The 20,112-nt window shown below is 38.4% G+C and overlaps 1 protein-coding gene across 1 annotated transcript; it reads left to right on the top strand.

Moving 5' to 3' along the window:
• Positions 1–1,973: 1,973 nt before the first annotated feature.
• On the top strand, positions 1,974–15,719 carry pkp2 (plakophilin 2). The gene is made up of 13 exons (XM_044185467.1): positions 1,974–2,279; positions 4,188–4,258; positions 5,305–5,930; positions 6,078–6,216; positions 7,031–7,238; positions 7,326–7,503; positions 9,111–9,228; positions 9,582–9,743; positions 11,664–11,840; positions 12,700–12,853; positions 13,001–13,193; positions 13,384–13,471; positions 14,294–15,719. Exons 1-13 carry the CDS (start codon positions 2,087–2,089, stop codon positions 14,360–14,362), a joined length of 2,376 nt encoding a protein of 791 aa, XP_044041402.1. The 5' UTR covers positions 1,974–2,086; the 3' UTR covers positions 14,363–15,719.
• The last annotated feature ends 4,393 nt before the right edge of the window (positions 15,720–20,112 follow it).

Here is a 20,112-nt window from a genome sequence, read left to right as displayed (position 1 = left end):
TCCCAGTGTACACCTGCATATTGGACTGTGCATCACATGCTGCCCATATTTTGATACCGTATGTATTGTGTGAAGGGACAGCGACCCACGAAATGTAGGCTTGCAAGTGGGTCATCCGAGTCTTTCCAACTGTCCCCATACACGCGCCTCCCCTCTAAGTTTGTCATCAAGTACAGTATATCATTTTCGATTGATGGTGTCATGAAGAGCTCAAATGCTGATTTTATGTCTTGGACATGGCTGACAGCGTATCTGTTGGGGCCTGGAACCATTTTGATCACATTAGCTGCACTCTAATTTTCCATTTTAGGAAGGTAACGTGTCCACTTGTGAAGGCTGAGAGAGAACAGAATCTGCTGGTGGTTGAGAGACAACAGGAGGGTCAACCCCAAAGGTCTCATTCTCATCAGAGGAGGATGCCTCGTAATCAGGGTCCTCCTCAACATTACCCTCAGCCTCAGACACATTTTCTTCTATGTCACTTTCAATGTTAGAGAGCTGTGACAAAACCTCATTGGCAGAAAACCTTTCCTTAGAGGTAATTTTCAACTGAGAGTGAACATAAAGAGAGAGCACACACAGCCCCAAGAGAAATGCTTTAGAAGGCTGCTGGGCAAGCTTTTACATGTTTGCCCCTCCCCCATGACGTGTGATCTATCAGGGGTTCTCACACTACTACAGGTATGGCTATGTTAGGTTAGGACCCTAAAGCATAGGGAAGTTTTTTGAAGATTATAAAATTGCATGCGACAGTGACCTCAATATAAGCCGAAATTACCTAAACAAACGTGTGTAAAATGTTCCAATTTCTTATGTTTTATACAGCTAAAACAGCCTGGGCTCAAAGAACACCGAAGCGTACAAAATGTGTACAGGACATTGAAAAAATATCATCATGTTCATTTTATGTTTACCCAATTGTCCCCATTGAATAAGGAAAAAAAAAAAGAAGATGGAAAAAAAAAGATGTCAATAATTTATTTAGAGACGTTAAACACTGAATGGGGTCTAATTGACCCCAAAGATAATAGTAGGGTTAAAGGAATAGTTAGACATTTTGGCTCTCATATCTGTTCATTGGCAGCAGCTGGTTAGCTTATCTTAGCATAAAAACTGGAGGTAGGGGGAAAAAGCTAGCCTGGCTCTGTCAAACCGTAACAAAATCCGCCTACCAAAATATCTAAAACTCATCGTCAACACGTCCTATCTGTTTTTTAAGTTGTTGTTTAGTAGAAAACTCAAACTGTAAAATTTGCTGTTTTTTGGGGGGTACTTTTGCCGGACTATTTCTTGGCTGGGAACATAGGCTCCTAAAGTCTCCGCTGGTTGCCTGGCAACTGCTTAGAGCTGGACCTGCTTAGTGGTGAAGTGGCTAATTGTCGTTTTCACACTTGTTTTTCTACGGATTAAACAAACATGATATAACATGTTAATTGCTAAACTTTAGAGGAGCTGGTAGGCAGATTTTGTTACTGTTTGACAGAGCCAGGCTAGCTAGTGTTTCGCTTGGTTCCAGTCTTTGTGCTAAGCTAACTGGCTGCTGGCTGTAGCCTCATATTTAACCGAGACATGAGAGTAGTAGCCTATCAATCTTCACATCCAAGTATAGCTAGCTAACTCTTCGCCAGAAAGCAAATACCTCCCAGAACTATTCCTTTAACTATTTTGTGGGTACATTATTTAAAATGTATTACCATATTTTAAATAAATGTAGCAAGTGGAGTTTAAAGGTACCCTACAATGTTTCCCTCAAAAATGCAGTAAAGTAGCAGAAAATGAAAATACTCAAGTAGGCCTACAGTAGGCTCCAATTAAGTCAAAATTAAGTACTTGAGTAAATGTACTTAGTTACATTCCACACTGATTGTAATAGCCTATTGAAAAGTAACGTAACCGATTCCATACCACCCAGAAGCGACACCTGACACCTCAGGTGCGTCGCCTCTAGCCCCGCCCTCCTCAGTGTCAGGACGTCAGAAAACCGACTTGAGAGGGACAACAAAGCATGACTTAACATTAATCCAGGAACAGTACCTATCAATGAAGCGACCGATTTAGACTCTCAACAGATTTGGACTTGTTCACAATGGAAGAGGTGTTTTTCAAATCAGCGTTACCTGCGCAGGGCTCGTTGGTACTGGATGACTCCAGTCTGGCTCTGCCGGCAGAGCCGACTACAAAATCCTCGACGATAGTGAATTCAAACGACCAGAGCCTGCGCGTTCAACAGCAGGTTCAGCTCACACTGGCGAGGAAGGCGAGAAAGACTGTGTCAAACGGTAATGTTCAGTTTGAAGTTTTCTTCTATGATTATGATTAATGTATGGAAGAATCACAGAGTACCACACAAGAGGCTCCCAGATATTATTACACAGGTATCCTCAACAAGATTCACATCAAGTCACTCCTGTTTGATAGATTTTGTCCACCTGAAAAGATAATTTTTCAGATTTGCATGTATGGTAATAACTGAGGGTGGTACATTCACATGTCTCCCTCCCACTTTTCATACTTACAACAAAGACTATTATCTGACTTAAATAATATCTCATGTTTGAACTTTAGTTTGGGAAGCACTGTGTTGGACAATTAAACCATACTATAAAACAACAGTTTCCAGCATTTTTTGGTTGGTGACCTCTTTAAATGAAGCCTGTGATCTTGTGATCCATTGTCACTGGTTGACAAAGTGTGATTTCTCCTATAAACCGCTCAGATTGCGTCATATGATTGTTTCATTTAAACTATCCAGTATTTTACAAGTAAAAAAGCAAAGATTGGGTCCAAAAACAGGATCTAAATTTGAACAGCAGAACAATATTTTTCTTTTTTCCTGTCCTGTTATTTATCTTGTGACCCTGTGGAGGGGTCCTAATCCCTAAATTGGGAACCACTGCTATAGACTACAATACACTATAAATGATCTTCTATATCCAGATGATATGCTCTGTGCGTAGCCTACTGGAGTTCCACTATCATTTAGACTAAAGACATTTCTTGTGACTGGAATGCATACCACATAGTATTTTGCTTGTCCAACAGGTTTCATTCATCCACCTACAGGGAGATGGAAGTGACATCGGACAGAGCTTGAATTTAATATCTCACCCACTGGCCTGCTTTCCAGGGGGTTATGCCCTCATTTATTATGCACTGGTAGCCTAAATAGAGATGAGTGTGGGTCAGCTATGAACTCCAGTCAGTCATCAACCAATAATAATAATAATATTTTATAATAATATTTTATTACTATGATTTTGTTCCATAAAAGATCAGTTTGTTACTACTTATTAATAGGCTTGTTATAGGTATTTAAACAAGATGATTTACCATGTTGGTTTACAATGTAGGAACTTTTTTAGCTGGCTTTCCGCATGACAAGACTACTTTCAAAGAGAAGGCTTCCTCGAGTGAGCTAAATCTGGGTGTGAAGACATTTCACACCTCAGAAATTATTCCGTCTAGAGGAACATTTGTCACTTCCACATAAATAGGGCTGAAACTAACGATTATTTTCATTATCGATTAATCTGCCGCTTATTTTCTCGATGAAGCGATTAATCATTTGGTCATAAAAAGTCAGAAAATAGTGAAACATGTCCATCACAATTTCCCACAATTTCTTCAAATGTCTTGTTGTGTCCAACCAAAAATCAAAAACTTAAAAATACTCAGTTAACCTCCTCACAATTGAGCAGCTGGAACCAGCAAACGGTTGATTATAGATGTTTAAATTACTTATTGTGGTTCTTTTGCTATGTGGTATCCAGTAACACTACACACTGAGAAGATAATGTTAAATAATGGGTTTTGTTGGGCCTTTGGGGAGATATGCTTCACATTGTACATACAAGGATTTATGTTAATTATTATAAATTAATGATAAACATTAATAATAGACATAGGCAGGGTTTAAAGTATGTTTGATCTGTTTTATTTCTGCCTTCCTGCGTCTCCCTCTGCTTTTCTCTTGTCAACCCCTCTTAATGCAAATGAACACGACATTTGGTTTGCACTAGTTTACAAAGACGCTTGCAGCACTGTGAGTGTGTACTGTACTTTTTCGGCTCAGGCAGCCAGTGTAGGAGTCATGCCCTTGAACCGAGGAAGTGTTAGTGTTGCCATGCGTTTGGGGAATTACAGTGTGAAACAGTACACTCTAACAAAACCTCTTCAACTTGTTTCAGGTAATGTCCATTTACAGGAAAACACAGCAAAGAGCTTTGATACTACAGATGGACTTTTACTAAACAGGCAGGTAAGTGTGAAGTGCTCTAATTCCATGACAGATAGCCATCAGCTCAATACTTTGCATGTTTTAGTTGTCCTCTCTTTGAATTTTGTACCTGTCCATTATAAAAGAACTACATAGACTTGTAGATGCGTATCAAGCTGTGATTTAAATATTGTACGCCATCATTTGAATGTAGTCAAATGGTCTGCTGCTGCTTTAATGTTCAGAGCCTCCAGGCCTATCAAATTAATCATTGTGTTCTTACATGTAGCTTGACATTATTGATAATTTGTGACTTTTTAACAGTGTTAGCTCAAGGTGTATGGAGCCCTGAAACTGACAAAATTAAATAAATGAAGTTTTAATTTATTTTGCCAACTGATAAAAATAAACGTTTTTTTTCCCCCTTTACCACTAATCAGTTGATAAAATACATTAAAACTTAATGCACATACATACATCAGAACGTAATGTATTTTATTAACTGATTAGCAGTAAAGTAAAATATGCTTTGAAAATGCTTTTTTTACCTACTGATTGGAGGTTAAAGGAAAAGTATAAAGCGTTATATTTCTTTTTAAACTCCATTTTAATTATTTAACTAAATTTACATTTTTGGATGTATTCAGTTATAGTTTTGACTTGTCTGATACTTTTACTACATTTTGTCCATTTTAAGGTTGTCCATGGCAACTTGTGTAAATGACAAACTACATTATCATCTTATTATATAAATACAATTTTTTTTTGTGATACAGCACAGTTTAAGACCATACAACATTTATAACATTTCATTTGTGTAATTTAAACCACACCAATATCCCTCAGTAGTGGAGTTTGTTCTGTATACGGGTGTTGAGTTATAATTTTAGTTATAATGCATTATATTACTCAAAATAACTAATTTGCTGTACCTTTTGTACGGTTCATTAGTGTGTAATACTGTGCATTTTGGACTATTATGCCATGTAAATTTGAAGTCCTTCCGGAGGAATTTAAAGGGAGAGTACCAGCAGAATAAACAGGTTACAACGTATTTAAGTGTGGATTTTGTTTTTTCTTTCCCACAGGTAAATGAATTGGGCTTCACCAACCGCTCTCTTTCAAGCAGCCATGTGCGGAGACCATCCAGGAGGGTGGAAGTGTCTCCACCACCGAGCCCAGAGTTACCTCGCAGTCGATTCAATAATAGTACCCTCCGTTTTGGGACGTACTCCCATCGAGGACCTAGTCAGTCACGCAGGGTGGGCACTCTGCTGGACAATTCATTTGGTTCTGATTCATTTCGTCGCTATGCCTTCTCAGAGACTCCCTGTGTCACGCGGCTGCATGCATCCACATCTGCACACGGGAGCTTCCGCCATAGGTCACTCAGAGAGACAGGAGCACCACAGCCTGTGCTTGCAAATGCAGCATTTCAGCAAAGTGGTGAATATGGCTCTCGCTGGAATCATAACCAAAGTGTTGTCAAAGAGGAGAAACACACTGTGCAGAGACAAAGTGGTGGTATGATACTTGGAGCTATTCAGTCTAATGAAGGCGTGTCCTGGTTGGCTCAAATCAGGAGGGAGGATCAGGGGCTCCGCAGACTGAATTCATACCCGCCCTCGGTTACCAGCATGGAGGTGGACATGGGGAGGCAGATGGAAGTACAACTCCCCATTCAGCAGATGCTGACACCCAATGTCATGACACTGTAAGATTGTGTGTTTGTTTGTGTTCATTTCACGTTTCGCATGTTCACTTTGTACATTTAATAATTTAATATATTCTTGCATTGTACTGTATTTTGAGACATTTGGGGATGGTACATTTTTACATTCATGGTTGTCTTCTTACACAGGAAGTCAGAGAACAAGCCTCCAGAGATGACGTTAGAGAGGGCCGTGAACCTGTTGACCCAGGATAATGAGGAAACACTGATCTGTGCAGCCAGCCACATACAGAATCAATGTTTCAGGAGTGCAGATGCTAAGAAGATGGTATGTTTTATCATATGCATTGTATGGGATCATTTTACAGTGATTCAAAATAGGATTTGTTGGCAGTTAAATATGTAAAACCCAACTTTTCTTACCAGATATATAGAAATACACAAACTGGATTTTTCAGTGTTGTTCACGGTTGACAATGTGTGGGGTTTTTTTTTTTTGGGGGCAGTACTGTATTTGCATTTTTGAGCACATGTACCTCTGCTTGTACATTTAAATGCACCAATTTCTCACCTAGTCGTTGTTCCAGTAACAGCCATTAATTTTCTGAACTGGTTTGGCTTTGAAAGAGGAATCCAAAGGGATATAACATGTTTGTTGGCATGTAATGTCTTAAATTACTTAAAGCACTTATTGCAACTTATTACCACATCTCATCCCTCCAGATAATGTTTGTAGTAGGTTTTACTGCCACATTTCAACAGACAGAAGCCAAGTTAAGTGGGGATGAAATCTGTCTTTTGCATTTGATCCATCCTACTATTTATAGTATATCCAAACAGGTTTTAAACTCAGTGCAAAACTATTTGGTCCAAAATTGATTTCAAAATATACATTTTTTCTTTTCAGCCCATCCCCGTACCATCTGAGACACTTTGAATGGGATTGTATATTCAGTAACAGAGGTTTTACCAGGGACAATAAAATAGTTAATCTGATCTGGCTGTGGCTTTGGAAGTGATATCAGTCCTTCCATGTTGTTGATGAATGTCTTTGATGCATGACATGGTCATGGTCAACTATTATCATAAAACATTTTCTGACTGCCAATACCTGTCAATCAGTAATCCACACTTGTTCCCAGGTATACTATCTCTGTGGGATTGGAAAGCTCCTGCAGCTCCTCCGCAGTGACAATGAGGAGGTGCAGCGCGTCGCTGCTGGGGCTCTACGTAATGTTGTTTACCAGAGCAGCGAAAACAAGATGGAGGTGAAGGAAAATGATGGCCTGGCCGCCATTTTGGATGCACTGAAGAGCAGCCGTGATGTGGAGACCAGACGAGAACTTACTGGTCAGTTTTTTATATATATATATGGCCAGTTTAGCCATATTAGTTTATAAATATACTTTATAAAGTATATTTCCATCTTACTCCTAGGTCTTTTGTGGAACCTCTCCTCTCATGACCTTTTGAAGGAGCGCCTCTCCAGAGAGGCATTATCGGCCCTCACCCAGTCAGTCCTGGTGCCCAGTTCTGGCATTTCTGAAGGCGAGAACCCAAAAGACGAGCTCCTAGCTGATGCCGATGTTTTCCACAGTGCTACCGGCTGCCTGCGGTAGGCTTCTTTGTTAGCTTTGAAACTAGATACTCAGAGAGCTTGTGCAGTGTAGATTATAGATTAAAGTAAACACCATTGCTGGTGTCGGATAATCAGCTCATATCAAACTAAATACAGAATTTGAGAATTTCTACAAAAATAATTATGTACTTTGCTAGACATCAAATAAATTACTTTGTATCCTGAATAAAAATTCAGTATTCAATATTACACTTCACTGATTTTATCACCAGTGACCACAAAGTCATACTTTCTGATCTGTATGGACCAGAATGGCATATTTGGAGAAACTGATGGAGGGTTTTGCAAATTAGCATTTGCTATAAACACTATGATACTTGCATCAGATAGCTGCTTTCAGTTTGTCTATGTATACTGTATCTGTCCCTATCAAATAAACCATAAATAAATAAATTGTGCCACATAAGGAAATCATTTTATGATATTATATGATATTACAAAGGGTAAGAGTTAACAGATGGCAGAGCACTAGTATCAGGCTCTGCCAAGCTGAGTTATGAGTAAACAGTCTCTGAATATGGTGTAAACTGTTCCTTCTTCAACATCCTTCATCTTAATCCTGATATAATAACAAGCAGGAAATACTGACTGTATTTCTGTGGAAAGAGCTATTGCTCATTTTGAACTCTGGTAAGTCTTGTTGGCAAAAACCCAATAAAAGGAATTTACAGAAGAAAACAAATAGAAGGATAGCTACTTGATGATGCATTAAAGAAATATCCAGTTTATCCAGTTTCAGATAAATGATCACATCTTAACAAGACTAAGAGTCCACAGCCATGCTAGCGGCTTTGTACTTGAGCTAAATGCTAACGTAAGCATGCTAACATGCTCATAATTTAGCAGGTTCAGGTTTATGTTGTGATATTGGCAATTTCTTCCTCAGTAGCTACTAACTACACCATGAAATAAAGCCAAAAGGAAAACTGATACTGCTTTCTAATTAGCCTAATCACACAAATTGATAAGTAATCACCATCCTATTTTAATATAATTTCACTCCTATCATGGTATTGTGTTAATCCACAACGTATCTGTTGTGAGATTATGTATCATATTGTTGGCTTAGTTGTTAAGACATATATTATCTCTGTTTACAAAGCAGGAGATATCAGATGCACTGCTTCCCTGGCAACCATAGCCAGATCAAATGAGTGACAGACTGAAATATTTATCAAGCTCTCTCTTCTTTCCGCTCTGCTGAACTGAAATCACTCAGTCCTCGCCGGCCCAATGTTATCAAGTTTTCCTATTCTCAAACCTTTTGAGCTCCCTGTGGATGAGAAAAATGATGAGTTCCTCTCTGATTAATATTTCATCACTGCATAAAGAACCTGTTGTGTGGAGTTAATTGTTGTATTCATTTTGAAGTTGGATTCCATAAAAATAGATCCAAAATAGTGCCTCCATTAACTTTTTACAATTATGTGTTTGACAGAATATGTGTTTTCATTTGGCTTACTATAATGTGGGAATTCCTTGTTATTAACATGACTGACTTTTCTAATATGGTTCAATAGGACTGAAAAATGCTCATCTGATTGAAACACACAAATGTCAGATTACCATGTTTTTGTTTCCAGAAATCTGAGCTCTGCTGGGCCAGACAGCAGGAAGGCAATGAGGGAGTGTGATAATCTGATCGACTCTCTGGTCTACTATATCCGGGGAGCCATAGCTGACTATAAGACAGATGACAAGGTGAAATGAAAATGATAAGCATTCCAGAGAAAACATTTATCTTCACAGTCTGTTTCACAACAAACTGCTCAGCGGTTTGGTCTATGGTGCAACTTACAGGTCCACATGTAGGAATTTCTACATGTGCAGCATTCTCAAATCATTCTCCACCACATGTATTGTTCATTTTTTCTATTCTGTAGTGCATGTCAAGTCATTCATATAAATCCTGTTGCTTCTCACTTACAAAGCAAAACCCACTGTACTATACCTATTTCCATTCAAGCTTCAGTATGTTGTATCAATGTATGTGATTAAACAGCTTGCCACACTGTATTTAATTTGATATTTATCTGTATATCTTTGCTTTGAAGTCCACAGAGAACTGCGTCTGCATCCTACATAACCTGTCTTATCAGATAGAGGCAGAGCTTCCTAACAAGTACATTGGAGATCTTCGAGAATCTCGACAAAACTTGGCTCCCAAACCAAAGACTGTCGGCTGCTTTGCTTATCGCAGTGCCAAGATCACAGAGGTAATCCCTTCGGACAATAATCCACATTGTCAGTACAAAAGATGTCCTTGCAATATTCTGTGAAAACTGCTGGACTGCTGCAGGTTTAATCACCCATAAAACAGCTTCTTAGAAGGCAATCATATTTATCTTTCTCTCATATTGCGTGCGTGGAGAGAAACATCAAAGCAAATGATACATTTTACACTCCTGCTTTGTCAGGTGTGCCTGTGCCAAAAGTGCAAAGACCTGCTGTTATGAACTTAAAGTTGCAATGCTTCATTAAAGCTGATCTAATCAATATTTTTATATTAACAATGTATCAAATGACTAATGTGTAATATGAAAGGGGTCGCCTGTAGTCAAAGCGTTTTCTTCTTCTTCTTTTAACCCTTTGTTTTCATGTTAACTTTACTGTTCACGGTTCACTCTCACCGCTCTCATCAGTGTTGTTTCCAGACAAAGCGAGCTCTGTACGCTACCAGCCCAGCACCAAACAGCAGACAGACAAAATTAGCAACTAGCTAGGGAGCATAGTAGAGCATTTAACAGCAAAAGAGTCAGATATTTCCCTCAGGAGTTGGTGGAGACCAAACCAGAGCTAAAAGAAGAGTGTATAATTGAACTTTTGTCAGGTGGACTGAAACACAACTCCAGATGAATGCTTGCATTTATCTTCGTCTATATTACCAAATGTATGTGGACACCCAAACCCATATATATTAGTTGAACATGATATTTTGGAACCTGACTGCAGAGATTATTGAGGTTGGTCACTGATGTTGGCTCCCAGTCTGCGTTCAAATTCAACCCGAAGAGTTTGGATGGGGTTGTGTTCAGGCTTTTATGCAGGCCAATCAAGGTCTTCCACACCAAACTGTTGCCAAAAAGTTAGAAGCTCACTATTGTCCAAAATGTCATTGTATGCTATAGCATTAAGAGTTCCCTTACCTGGATTTAAGGGGTCTAGCCGAAACCATGAAGAACAGTCCCAGACCAAAAGTACAAGTGTGTGGACAGGGGTGTCATATTTTTGTTGAGATATCCTGATTAATAGTCCGTAGTATGGGACGCAGGCTTTCTGTTATAAATTTGTAGTCTCCAAGCCCAAACTGAGATAATCCTGATTACATAATCAAGGTTATTTGACTTTGGAGCGCTTCCTCCAGAGTCACAGAAGACATTATATAACTGTTTACGCAGGCAGAGTGGCCTTCCTCGTGATATTTCACTCAGAAATATGCCACATTACAGAGTATCTTTGGATATATAAACAAAGTTTTTGACGGAAATCCAAACACACACCTACTACTATGATATTGCTCTGCTAGCTACTACGACCCACAAGGTAATGGTCAAGTGTGGCTTTATGTAATGGGCAGGGTTAAGCTAGCCACCCCAAATTATATACACCCCAACATGAGTCATCAAAAATATTTTAATGTTTTACAGGAGAAGAAAGTAGAGGGATATTAATATAATAATACTCTTTTTTAAAACATATATTTAGTATGTAACAAGACCAAACAAACAAAAATATACACAGGCATACAGGATTGCACTTTGGAAAATGTAGTTTTCATTTAAGTGTGTCTTTAATGAAAAACTCCTCACAAGTCTTTGCATGCCTCTTAAACAATCATCTGCATTGCAGTGACTGCATTGAGCAGTGTGATTTCTTTATAATTATATGAATTTACAGTATGATGATGCTGCAAAATGGCATGGATGCTCAGCCAGTATTCCCTGGTTAAGTAAACTTTAAATGCCTACACAGGCACACACAATGAGAGCAAGTAAAACAAAACAGACAAAGAAAGACAAAAAAGGTATGCATGTCATTCATTGTTGATCTGCTGCATAATAGTGGGCTCTTGTCAATATGAACCCAGTGAACCCACTGATCCAAAATCAACTGCAGCTCAAACTGTTTCTCCCCAGCATCTGGAGCGACAATGCCCCCTGCTGGAGGAGAAGGCCAACCCCCGTGGCATAGAGTGGTTGTGGAGTACCATCACTATCCGGATGTACCTGTCACTCATTGCCCGCAGTGTGCGTCACTACACTCAGGAGGCTGCCATCGGAGCCCTGCAGAACATCACGGCTGGGAAGGGAGTGGTAAGACAGGACAGATGTAAACTTAAGTTTAGCTGTGTTTCTTCTGAGTTTCACAGGTTCATTCTGTAAAGAGGAAAAGCACAACATAGATCTATATACTGACCACGTGGCCTTATTTAGACCATATTTGGATTTAATGTTTGAGTTTTACTGTACTTTTAGTTTTACTTGTACTATACTTTCCAGTCAAAACACCAAGTAATAAATTGTGATTTTTAGGGGAATAGTTTGATACTAAAACAGAAACATTTTATTCTCTCCGTACTCTGCTACTGAGAAATGTTAATGAGTAAGTGGGGTCGCACCTGTTCTACCATTTAAGTAAGCAGTTTAGTGTATTTTTATTTTATTTATCTGGTCTGTGGATTACATTTCAGTCCAACTGACGAATGAAACTAAGTTGAAGTGATTTTACAAAACAAGCGGGGACATTTATGGATACAGGGACACATGGGTCTCACTTACAAAGCAAAACCCACTGTACTATACCTGTTATTCCCATTCAAGCTTCAGTATGTTGTATCAATGTATGTGGACATCTAAATTCCACAAATTCTAAATTATATAATAATATAAAATGGAGAAAAGCAAGCAAATATTTGATCGTTTTAATTAATATATAACTCAAAAGATGAATTCATTTACACAATTCTGATCAGGTATTTTTTGTTTATTGTGTAGTCAATAACTTGACAATCCTTTCAACTATTTGTCACACTGTTTACAAAAGCTATTGATGTAAACAAACCTTTAAGAGCATCAAAAGACATCGTTGTTATGACCAGTAATATCTGTAAATCAAATTCAAACTAATAGCAATATATTAGACATATCTGATGTATTTTCTGTGGCCTGGCAGGTGACTGAAGCCATCAGCTTCACTATTGTTCAACGGGAAAATGGCCTTCAGCATGTCCAGAAGATGTTAGAGGAGGGAGAGAGTGATGTGAAGAGGACGGCCATATCTCTAATAAAAAACCTCTCGCGCTACCAGGAACTGCACCCTGACATCGGTAACTGTTTCCATTCAAACCTGAGATACTTTGAGGTTTTAAATATTAACCTGTTTTTTCTCCCTACAAAGAATTTGTTTCCATTTGGACCATGAACTGTACCAGCACACTTTTAATAGCCTATATGTTTTATTTGTTGTCCTGAAGTGAAGCAGGTGTTGCCAAACGTGGTGGGAATGCTACCCAACGACGACACCGGCATCGACCTGCCCACTGAGGTGACGTCCTCTCTGTGTCATATCCTGATTAATCTGAGTCAGAGCAACACGCAGCACATCAGAGCCATCGTCAACCAGGGAGCCCTCCCAAAGATCATCAACATTAGCAGCAGGGACAACGGGTTAGTCTGCACTCACCTTATCTCTGCTCATAAAGAGCTCTTATATGAAACTGAATCATTTCCTGTTTGATGATTAGCACTTCATGAAGAATGTAGCAACAGCAATGAACCTCTAACCTCTGATGTGTAGTTTTTTTTTATACTTACATTACACGTAGAGAGAGAATCATTTCAACTTTCCATTTCCTAGTTATGGACCAACCAGAGCAGGTCAGGCAGCATGCGTCCTGCTGCACACCATGTGGAAACACAGTGATCTCCAAGGGGCCTACAAGAAGGTGGGTTCCAATCCATGCAATACATTACAGTATAACATGCTTTCATAAAGGATAAATATTTGTCAGTCATCTGGGTTTCCTCAAATTTATTTTTCCTGATGTTGTCTGTACACAGTGAGCATAGTTAGAGACATCTTTTAGACGCTGCTCGAAACATGTTGCCATCCTATCCGCATGTATTCCTGCAGCCTGATGTTCATCTTTTTGTTCTGCTTTGTTTATGAGGCATCAGAAGCTTTAAGAAACATTTTTAGTTTTTGCAAGTGTCATGGCACAGATAGTGCTAGTAAAATTATTCGTTTTATGTCTGGGGAAACGTAATTAGCTTCTTCTCGTTTTCAAGTTGCTTCGTTTAGACGAAGCAAATAGCTGCCAGTCATTTTTTGTACAGCATAACAAACATAAAATAACATCGACATTGATACATTGAACATTGATATGCTGTGAAGAGACTGGTGCAGGTTACATTATATGGGTGATTCTTACAAGTAGTGTCCTAAAGAATGACTCTATTTGTTCACAGTGTACAGTCACTTGTTCATGTTATTTAGACCTGTTGTTGAAAATTAGAAAGAACTATGGTTGGCTATGATATACAGTACATTGTGAGAGGATGCTTCATGGCAATAATACATTTATAGGATTGGTTTGTCAGGTATTTAACCACTTGTTTAGCCACCTTGTAGCTGCGAGTATTGCTGTCTTTATTGATACTACCACAGGGGGGCAACAAGTGAAAAAATTCAAAACAAATACATATTGGCTTCAAGAATCTCTGCAACACAACATAAATATAGTGTCCATATTCAATTCTTTCAACAGTGTGGATACAGGAAAGTTGATTTCATCAATGCAAGGACAACAAAGGCTGTGAACTCAGGACGAGACTGAGGCAAGGATCTATAAATACCAAACTCAAGCCATACTAGTTAACAATAACGGCACCTGCGTTCCCTAATCACTAAATGCACTGTTCCTTCTGTAATGGACCGTCTGTGTCATAGTTTAGTAACTGTTTTTTTTCTCAAGGCTGCAGACAAAACATTGTGAACCATGCCTGCATTTCCCTTAAAGGTCTCATGAAATGGCTTAAAAATGTATTTTGTTTTTGGATATGTTGCTGCAGCTTAACGCTGCTGTCAGTGTTAGCTTAAGGACAAACATGCCATTTTGATTATATGACACAGGGAAAGAGTGGGATGTTATTTTAAAATAGAGATCATGGATAACAGAACAATAATACCACTGAAACAAGAAGAACATTACAGAACATTACATTTTTCATTTCATGGGACTTTAAAGCACTTTTTAGTTTTGTTGACTTTCCTCATCAAATACTTCCGGCCTCTGTCTTGGTGCCTCTTGGTCAGAAAAACTGAAAACATAATGTGTCTCTAACAGAGATAATGAATGAAACTTAAAATATTTATATTGGTGTAGCTTTTTACTGTAGCAGCAGCTTAAAGGGACCGTTCACCCCAAAATCAAAAGTACATATTTTTCCTCTTACCCGTAGTGCTGTTTATCCATCTAGATTGTTTTGGTGTGAGTTGCTGAGTTTTGGAGGTATCGGCCATAGAGATGTCTGCCTTTTTTTGAAAATAATGGGATTAGATTCGGCTCGGCTTGTGGTGGTCAAAGCGCCAAAAAAAAAGGTATTTGCAAAATTCAACAGCAACGTCTCTTTCCAGGAATCATGACCCAATTACTCAAGATAATCTACAGACCTTGTTGTGCGCAGTTTCATGTAGGAACTATCGATAAGCCGATAACCACAAGCCATATAGTACCATATAGTTCCATTGTATTCGAGAGAAGGCAGACATCTCTACGGCCGATATCTCCAAAACTCTGCAACTCACATCAAAACAATCTAGATGGATAAACAGCACTACAGGTAAGAGGAAAAATATGTACTTTTGATTTTGGGGTGAACGGTCCCTTTAACAGTTGAGAATACTGTTTTGTGTGTTTGTTTGTTTTAGCACTTCAGGTGACATAGTAATTAAACAAAGAACCACAATGAAAATGTTCAAACATTCACACTAAAGAAATTGTGAAGGATGAAAAACAAATAAACAGCATTATTTTTGACAAACCAATGAACTGTTTTGTATATGTAAATAAAATGTATTTCTAAATAGAATGATTTCCTACTGTAAAACACAACAAGAAGATGACCTCTTGCTCTCTGACTTGAGTTGTTTCTTCAAATGAATAATAAAATAAATTACTTAAGAAAGTAAAAATGAAGAATTGTTTGATTATTACGTGTAGTAAATTGTTTCCCGCTAATAAATCACTCTTACCTTTTATAATGAGTACTACAAAAATGTTATTGGAGAAGGTCAGTGAGTGTGAAGGCGTTATATAATGACAAAGTCAAATATACTGTAAATATCCTCTTAAGCTACAGGTACAGTAAATGAGATTTCATCTTTCTGTTACCTGAGAAAAGGTTAACTCATTCATCAAAAACTAGCTCAGAACTGCCAAAGCACAATATCTATAACCTCAAAGATCATTTCTGACCTTTTACTTTTGAAAACCTGACTTACTGTGGGGCTGAGTTTGTTTAACAGTGACTTTAGAAACAACGATACAGTGAACTAAGATGGGAAATTGTGTGTGTCATATGAAATACAGGTAAGCAGGCAAGCAAGTCACAGCTCATAGGGACTAATAGAAATCTCATCCTCAGAGCCTTGGTGGTCTTGCTCACACACTTTATTTAAAAAGGCAAATTCCCCCAGAGATCCATTTTGTCTAATGAAGCTGATCCCAACTGGGAGCTCTACAGAGGCCTCACTTGATTTCAGTCGGTGGTTTAATTTTTTAGATCAAATTAACAGTACCCCACAAAGCAATTACGGCTTTGTATCAGTGATTCTCCTTGTATCTCCCTGTACTCCAGCCTGCACTGAGCAAGGACATGAAAGCACTCAACCTCCATCTGCAAGTACATAGGACATAATGTAGCATGACATGACAGAAAATTGCTTTGTTAGCACTGATATGATTTTCGGTTTTCCTGTTTTTTGGCCTTATGTTGAGCTACGGTAGAAACATTTTATATATATCTAAAACCACAGCAGATCAGATTTGAAGTGCGTTTCATATGATCCAAGACTTATGTGTGCAAGGGTCACAAGACAGAAAATTCAAAATAATTCACAGAGGACATGGAATAATAGAATGGAAACACTTTTCAGATGTATTTATTTTTCCTTTAAAGATGTAGAACCCTTTTTTTCAGGTCAATAAAATAATTAAAATACAGGTTTGTTGTCAACATACAGTATCCTGCAGAGGGCAGTGGTGTAGCATTAACGTAACTGCTCATCACTCACCTCAATGAAGAGCCGAGAAAAGATTCAGTTTTGAGCTATTAAAAATTGTCCCCAAGTGGTACTTTGTCCCCAAATAACATTTATGTTTCATATTCATAAACTCTCACATGTTTTAAAGTGGTTTAGCCCTCAGATTAAACCCTAAGCCTTTCTATTTGAGGAACTAAACTGTGCACTTTCTTCTTTTTCGCTACTAATCTCTAATTCACCCACTTTGTGAACTATTATGGTGACAAAAGTCCACGATTTTCAAGCCTCGGTCTTGGCTCAAGGAGAGAAAAAAGCTCTGAAGAAGCCAAATCCTTTTAACAGTCGCCTACTTGTCTCTCCACAGCTTATGTTGCTCTGAGAATATGTCAGATTTCTCATTTCACAAGGAGGGCCTCATTCTCCTGTAAAGAAATTAATTAGGTGACCAGACTTAAAGACAAAGCATCATGGGGATTAATCGATACAAATAATTCAAGACAGGCATGGTCATTTTTCCCTCAGTATCACTCAGTGTGTGAGGGATTAACTACTCTGAAGCCTGAAGAATATTTATAGACCGACACAGAAATAATATATGTCCAAAAAACCAAAATAGCCAATGGTAACAGGTGTAAAGACACATGAGAACGAATTTGTTTGCTACTGGAGTTAGGTAGAGTGAAGTGGACCATGTTGTCACAAAGACTGAACATGTTTAATACACAGAGTTCACAAAGAGAAAGAACGGATTCTTTCACAGGACCAGCAGCAGTGGAAAACAGGCTAAAGTGAAGCCAGTTTAACTATTTTTTTCTTTACAATGAGGCCATTGTCAGGGGTGTCAGCATTGCTTCCCAATGACATAATCACTCAAGATCATTTGGGATCTAAAATAAAATGTTTTTTAATTTTTTTTTGCAGAACTCAGCACAGTATTTTCATGGTTTCCTTGGACTACATGTGTTTTTACCCCTCTGATCTTTTGAGAATGTCTGGAATGAAGTACCACCCTGTAATGTCACAGACACAGAATGCTCTGTGTTTTGAGCCAGGACCAGACGGTTATAAGTACAGAGCTCATTGCACTTCACAAGCACCCCAACACACAGCTGTGCAATGAACTGTGAGAAAAAGAGTAAGAAATTGTGTATTGAAGTTAAAATCTATTGAAATTTGAATTTATTTTGGTCTGTCAATAATTACACAAAGAATTTAGGATAAAACAAAGACATGAATAAGCAGCATTTTATTCAGTTATTCCTGCCTGCAGTGTAAAGCAATAATCAAAATGACAAAGCATCCTGTTACAGCTATCATTCGGGTTTAAAAAACTTTTAGAGGATTAACAACTTGATTCATTTCAGTTTTTAGAATTACAAATTGTTAACGAGCTCAGCTGTAGGCATTGCCTGCTAGTTAGGAGGCACTGCCTTCAGCTGAGCTTAGTTTTTAAAAAGCCTCAGTCTGCTGGAGCACATGGTCACTTGTACTGTGGCTGAGAGGGTGTGTTGTGTGGCCATCTTTTTTTGAGTTCTGGCTTTAAAATTTGTTTTGCATAAGCTTTTGGCAGCATTGGAGTCAACCCAAAGCAAATGCCTCTTTCCATTTTGGCACAACACCTTGGTTTTCATTTGAGAGAACTCATGTCCCCCTTGAGCCCAGTTATTTTCTTGCCTTTGTTTGGGTTTTTCTTTTCAGTGTTTTGAGTTAATCCCTTTCTTAGGGAGCAGAAGGAGGACTTGGCCAAAGCACAGCTAATTAAAAACACATAAGTTTGCCAGATAAACAGGAATTCTGATATTCAGTCATCAACTAGCAGAAACAAAGCAATCATTGAGTTCAGGGAGGCAGTCTCTGTAGAAAAGGTTTCTCCTTGAAAGAGGAGGCAGAGCAGTGAGATCTCCCCAGACAAAGCATAATCTCTCAAGGCTGTGCAGTCACAAGGTTGCAAAATATATCTGAGGGGTTGCAAGATGATAAACAGAAAAGCAAAGCAGAAAATGTTTATTCTACCCAAACTCATGCTTATTTTTCAGACATTCTTCTATCCTTGTTTTTTTCTTCTTTTGAATCACTAGTTAATTTTACTACTTCAGTTAGAGCAAAGGAAAATCCCTTTTGTTGAACTGATCACAACTAGTAGACATATGCAACCAGTGATGAGGATTTGAAAGTTGCCATTGCTTCATTTAAATGGGGTCATAAGCCCAAAAAAGCTGGGAGCCACTGGTTTTGAACATGTCTGCTCTGAAAGACTCACAAAAATAAATGGGGACTTGTATGCGAGTATCAGAGCTTCTCCACACAGCTTTTAAGGAAAAGGCCTTAAAATACTGTATGTTGTCACACGAATAGTGATGAATATGGCAGCAAAAGCAGTGTCTGACACTTTTTCATGTTGAGTTCACCAGATGACAGGCATTTGTGTTTGAGAACTAGTGTACTGAGGATACAAAGACGGTCATTCAGTGCCACACATATACAGGATTAGTCTGCAACCACAAAATCCTTGTACTTAAACCAGTTTAAGTGTCGAAGTCCTTATCCACTATGAACATAAAAAAATGAGGACAAAATGGTAACATTACTGTGTTTAAGTGTTTCCTTTGAGTCTTTGGGTAGACCACAATTTAATTTGATGTTCCAGCTTCCTTTCCCCCTTAGTTCCAGATGTCTCATGTGTCTTCAGATGTCTTCAGGGTGATGCAGATGTCAAGTACTCTAGAAGTAAAATCATCACATGGGTCAAGAGCAGGCTTCTTGTGATGGCAAACAGCACGCAGGCACATGGACATAAGAAAAGGCAGAAGGTCAACGGCAGTGGACACAGATTTCAAGAATTAATCAGGGTGTTGAAGACAGACAAGGAACATAGAGCCTCATTTTCACTTAACCTTTTTTTGACTGTCCAAATGAACTGTAACCTCATATTCGTGAAGGTCCAGGATTCTGTTGCACCAGCTATTCCAGCTATTAAATCCATTTAATTTGTGTGTAGCTAGTGATTTACTAAATCCAGTTGCACCATTAAAACAAGAAATTTCTTAAAGACTTTAATAATGCATAAATCTGTTGCTAGGAAACACCTGTATTAGAAGCAATTAAGTACATGAACAGGAAGTCACTGTAGCATCATGAGCTGTAGCATAACTTCCAGAAATTACAGTTTTAGTGGGGGGGGGGACACAATATATTAAACTTAATTCTTTGTACATGTATGTATGTCTTTTTTTATTTATGCATAGATGGAGAAGTTAGTAGTATTAGTAGTAGTTCAGCAGTTGGAAATATATGAAAGTGCTAACCTAGCTAACTTTATTA

The sequence above is a fragment of the Siniperca chuatsi genome, linkage group LG23, assembly GCF_020085105.1.
Source record: "Siniperca chuatsi isolate FFG_IHB_CAS linkage group LG23, ASM2008510v1, whole genome shotgun sequence".
NCBI classification, from domain to species: domain Eukaryota; kingdom Metazoa; phylum Chordata; class Actinopteri; order Centrarchiformes; family Sinipercidae; genus Siniperca; species Siniperca chuatsi.
Note: the sequence above shows the minus strand (reverse complement) of the source record. Positions and strands in the feature narration are given on the sequence as shown.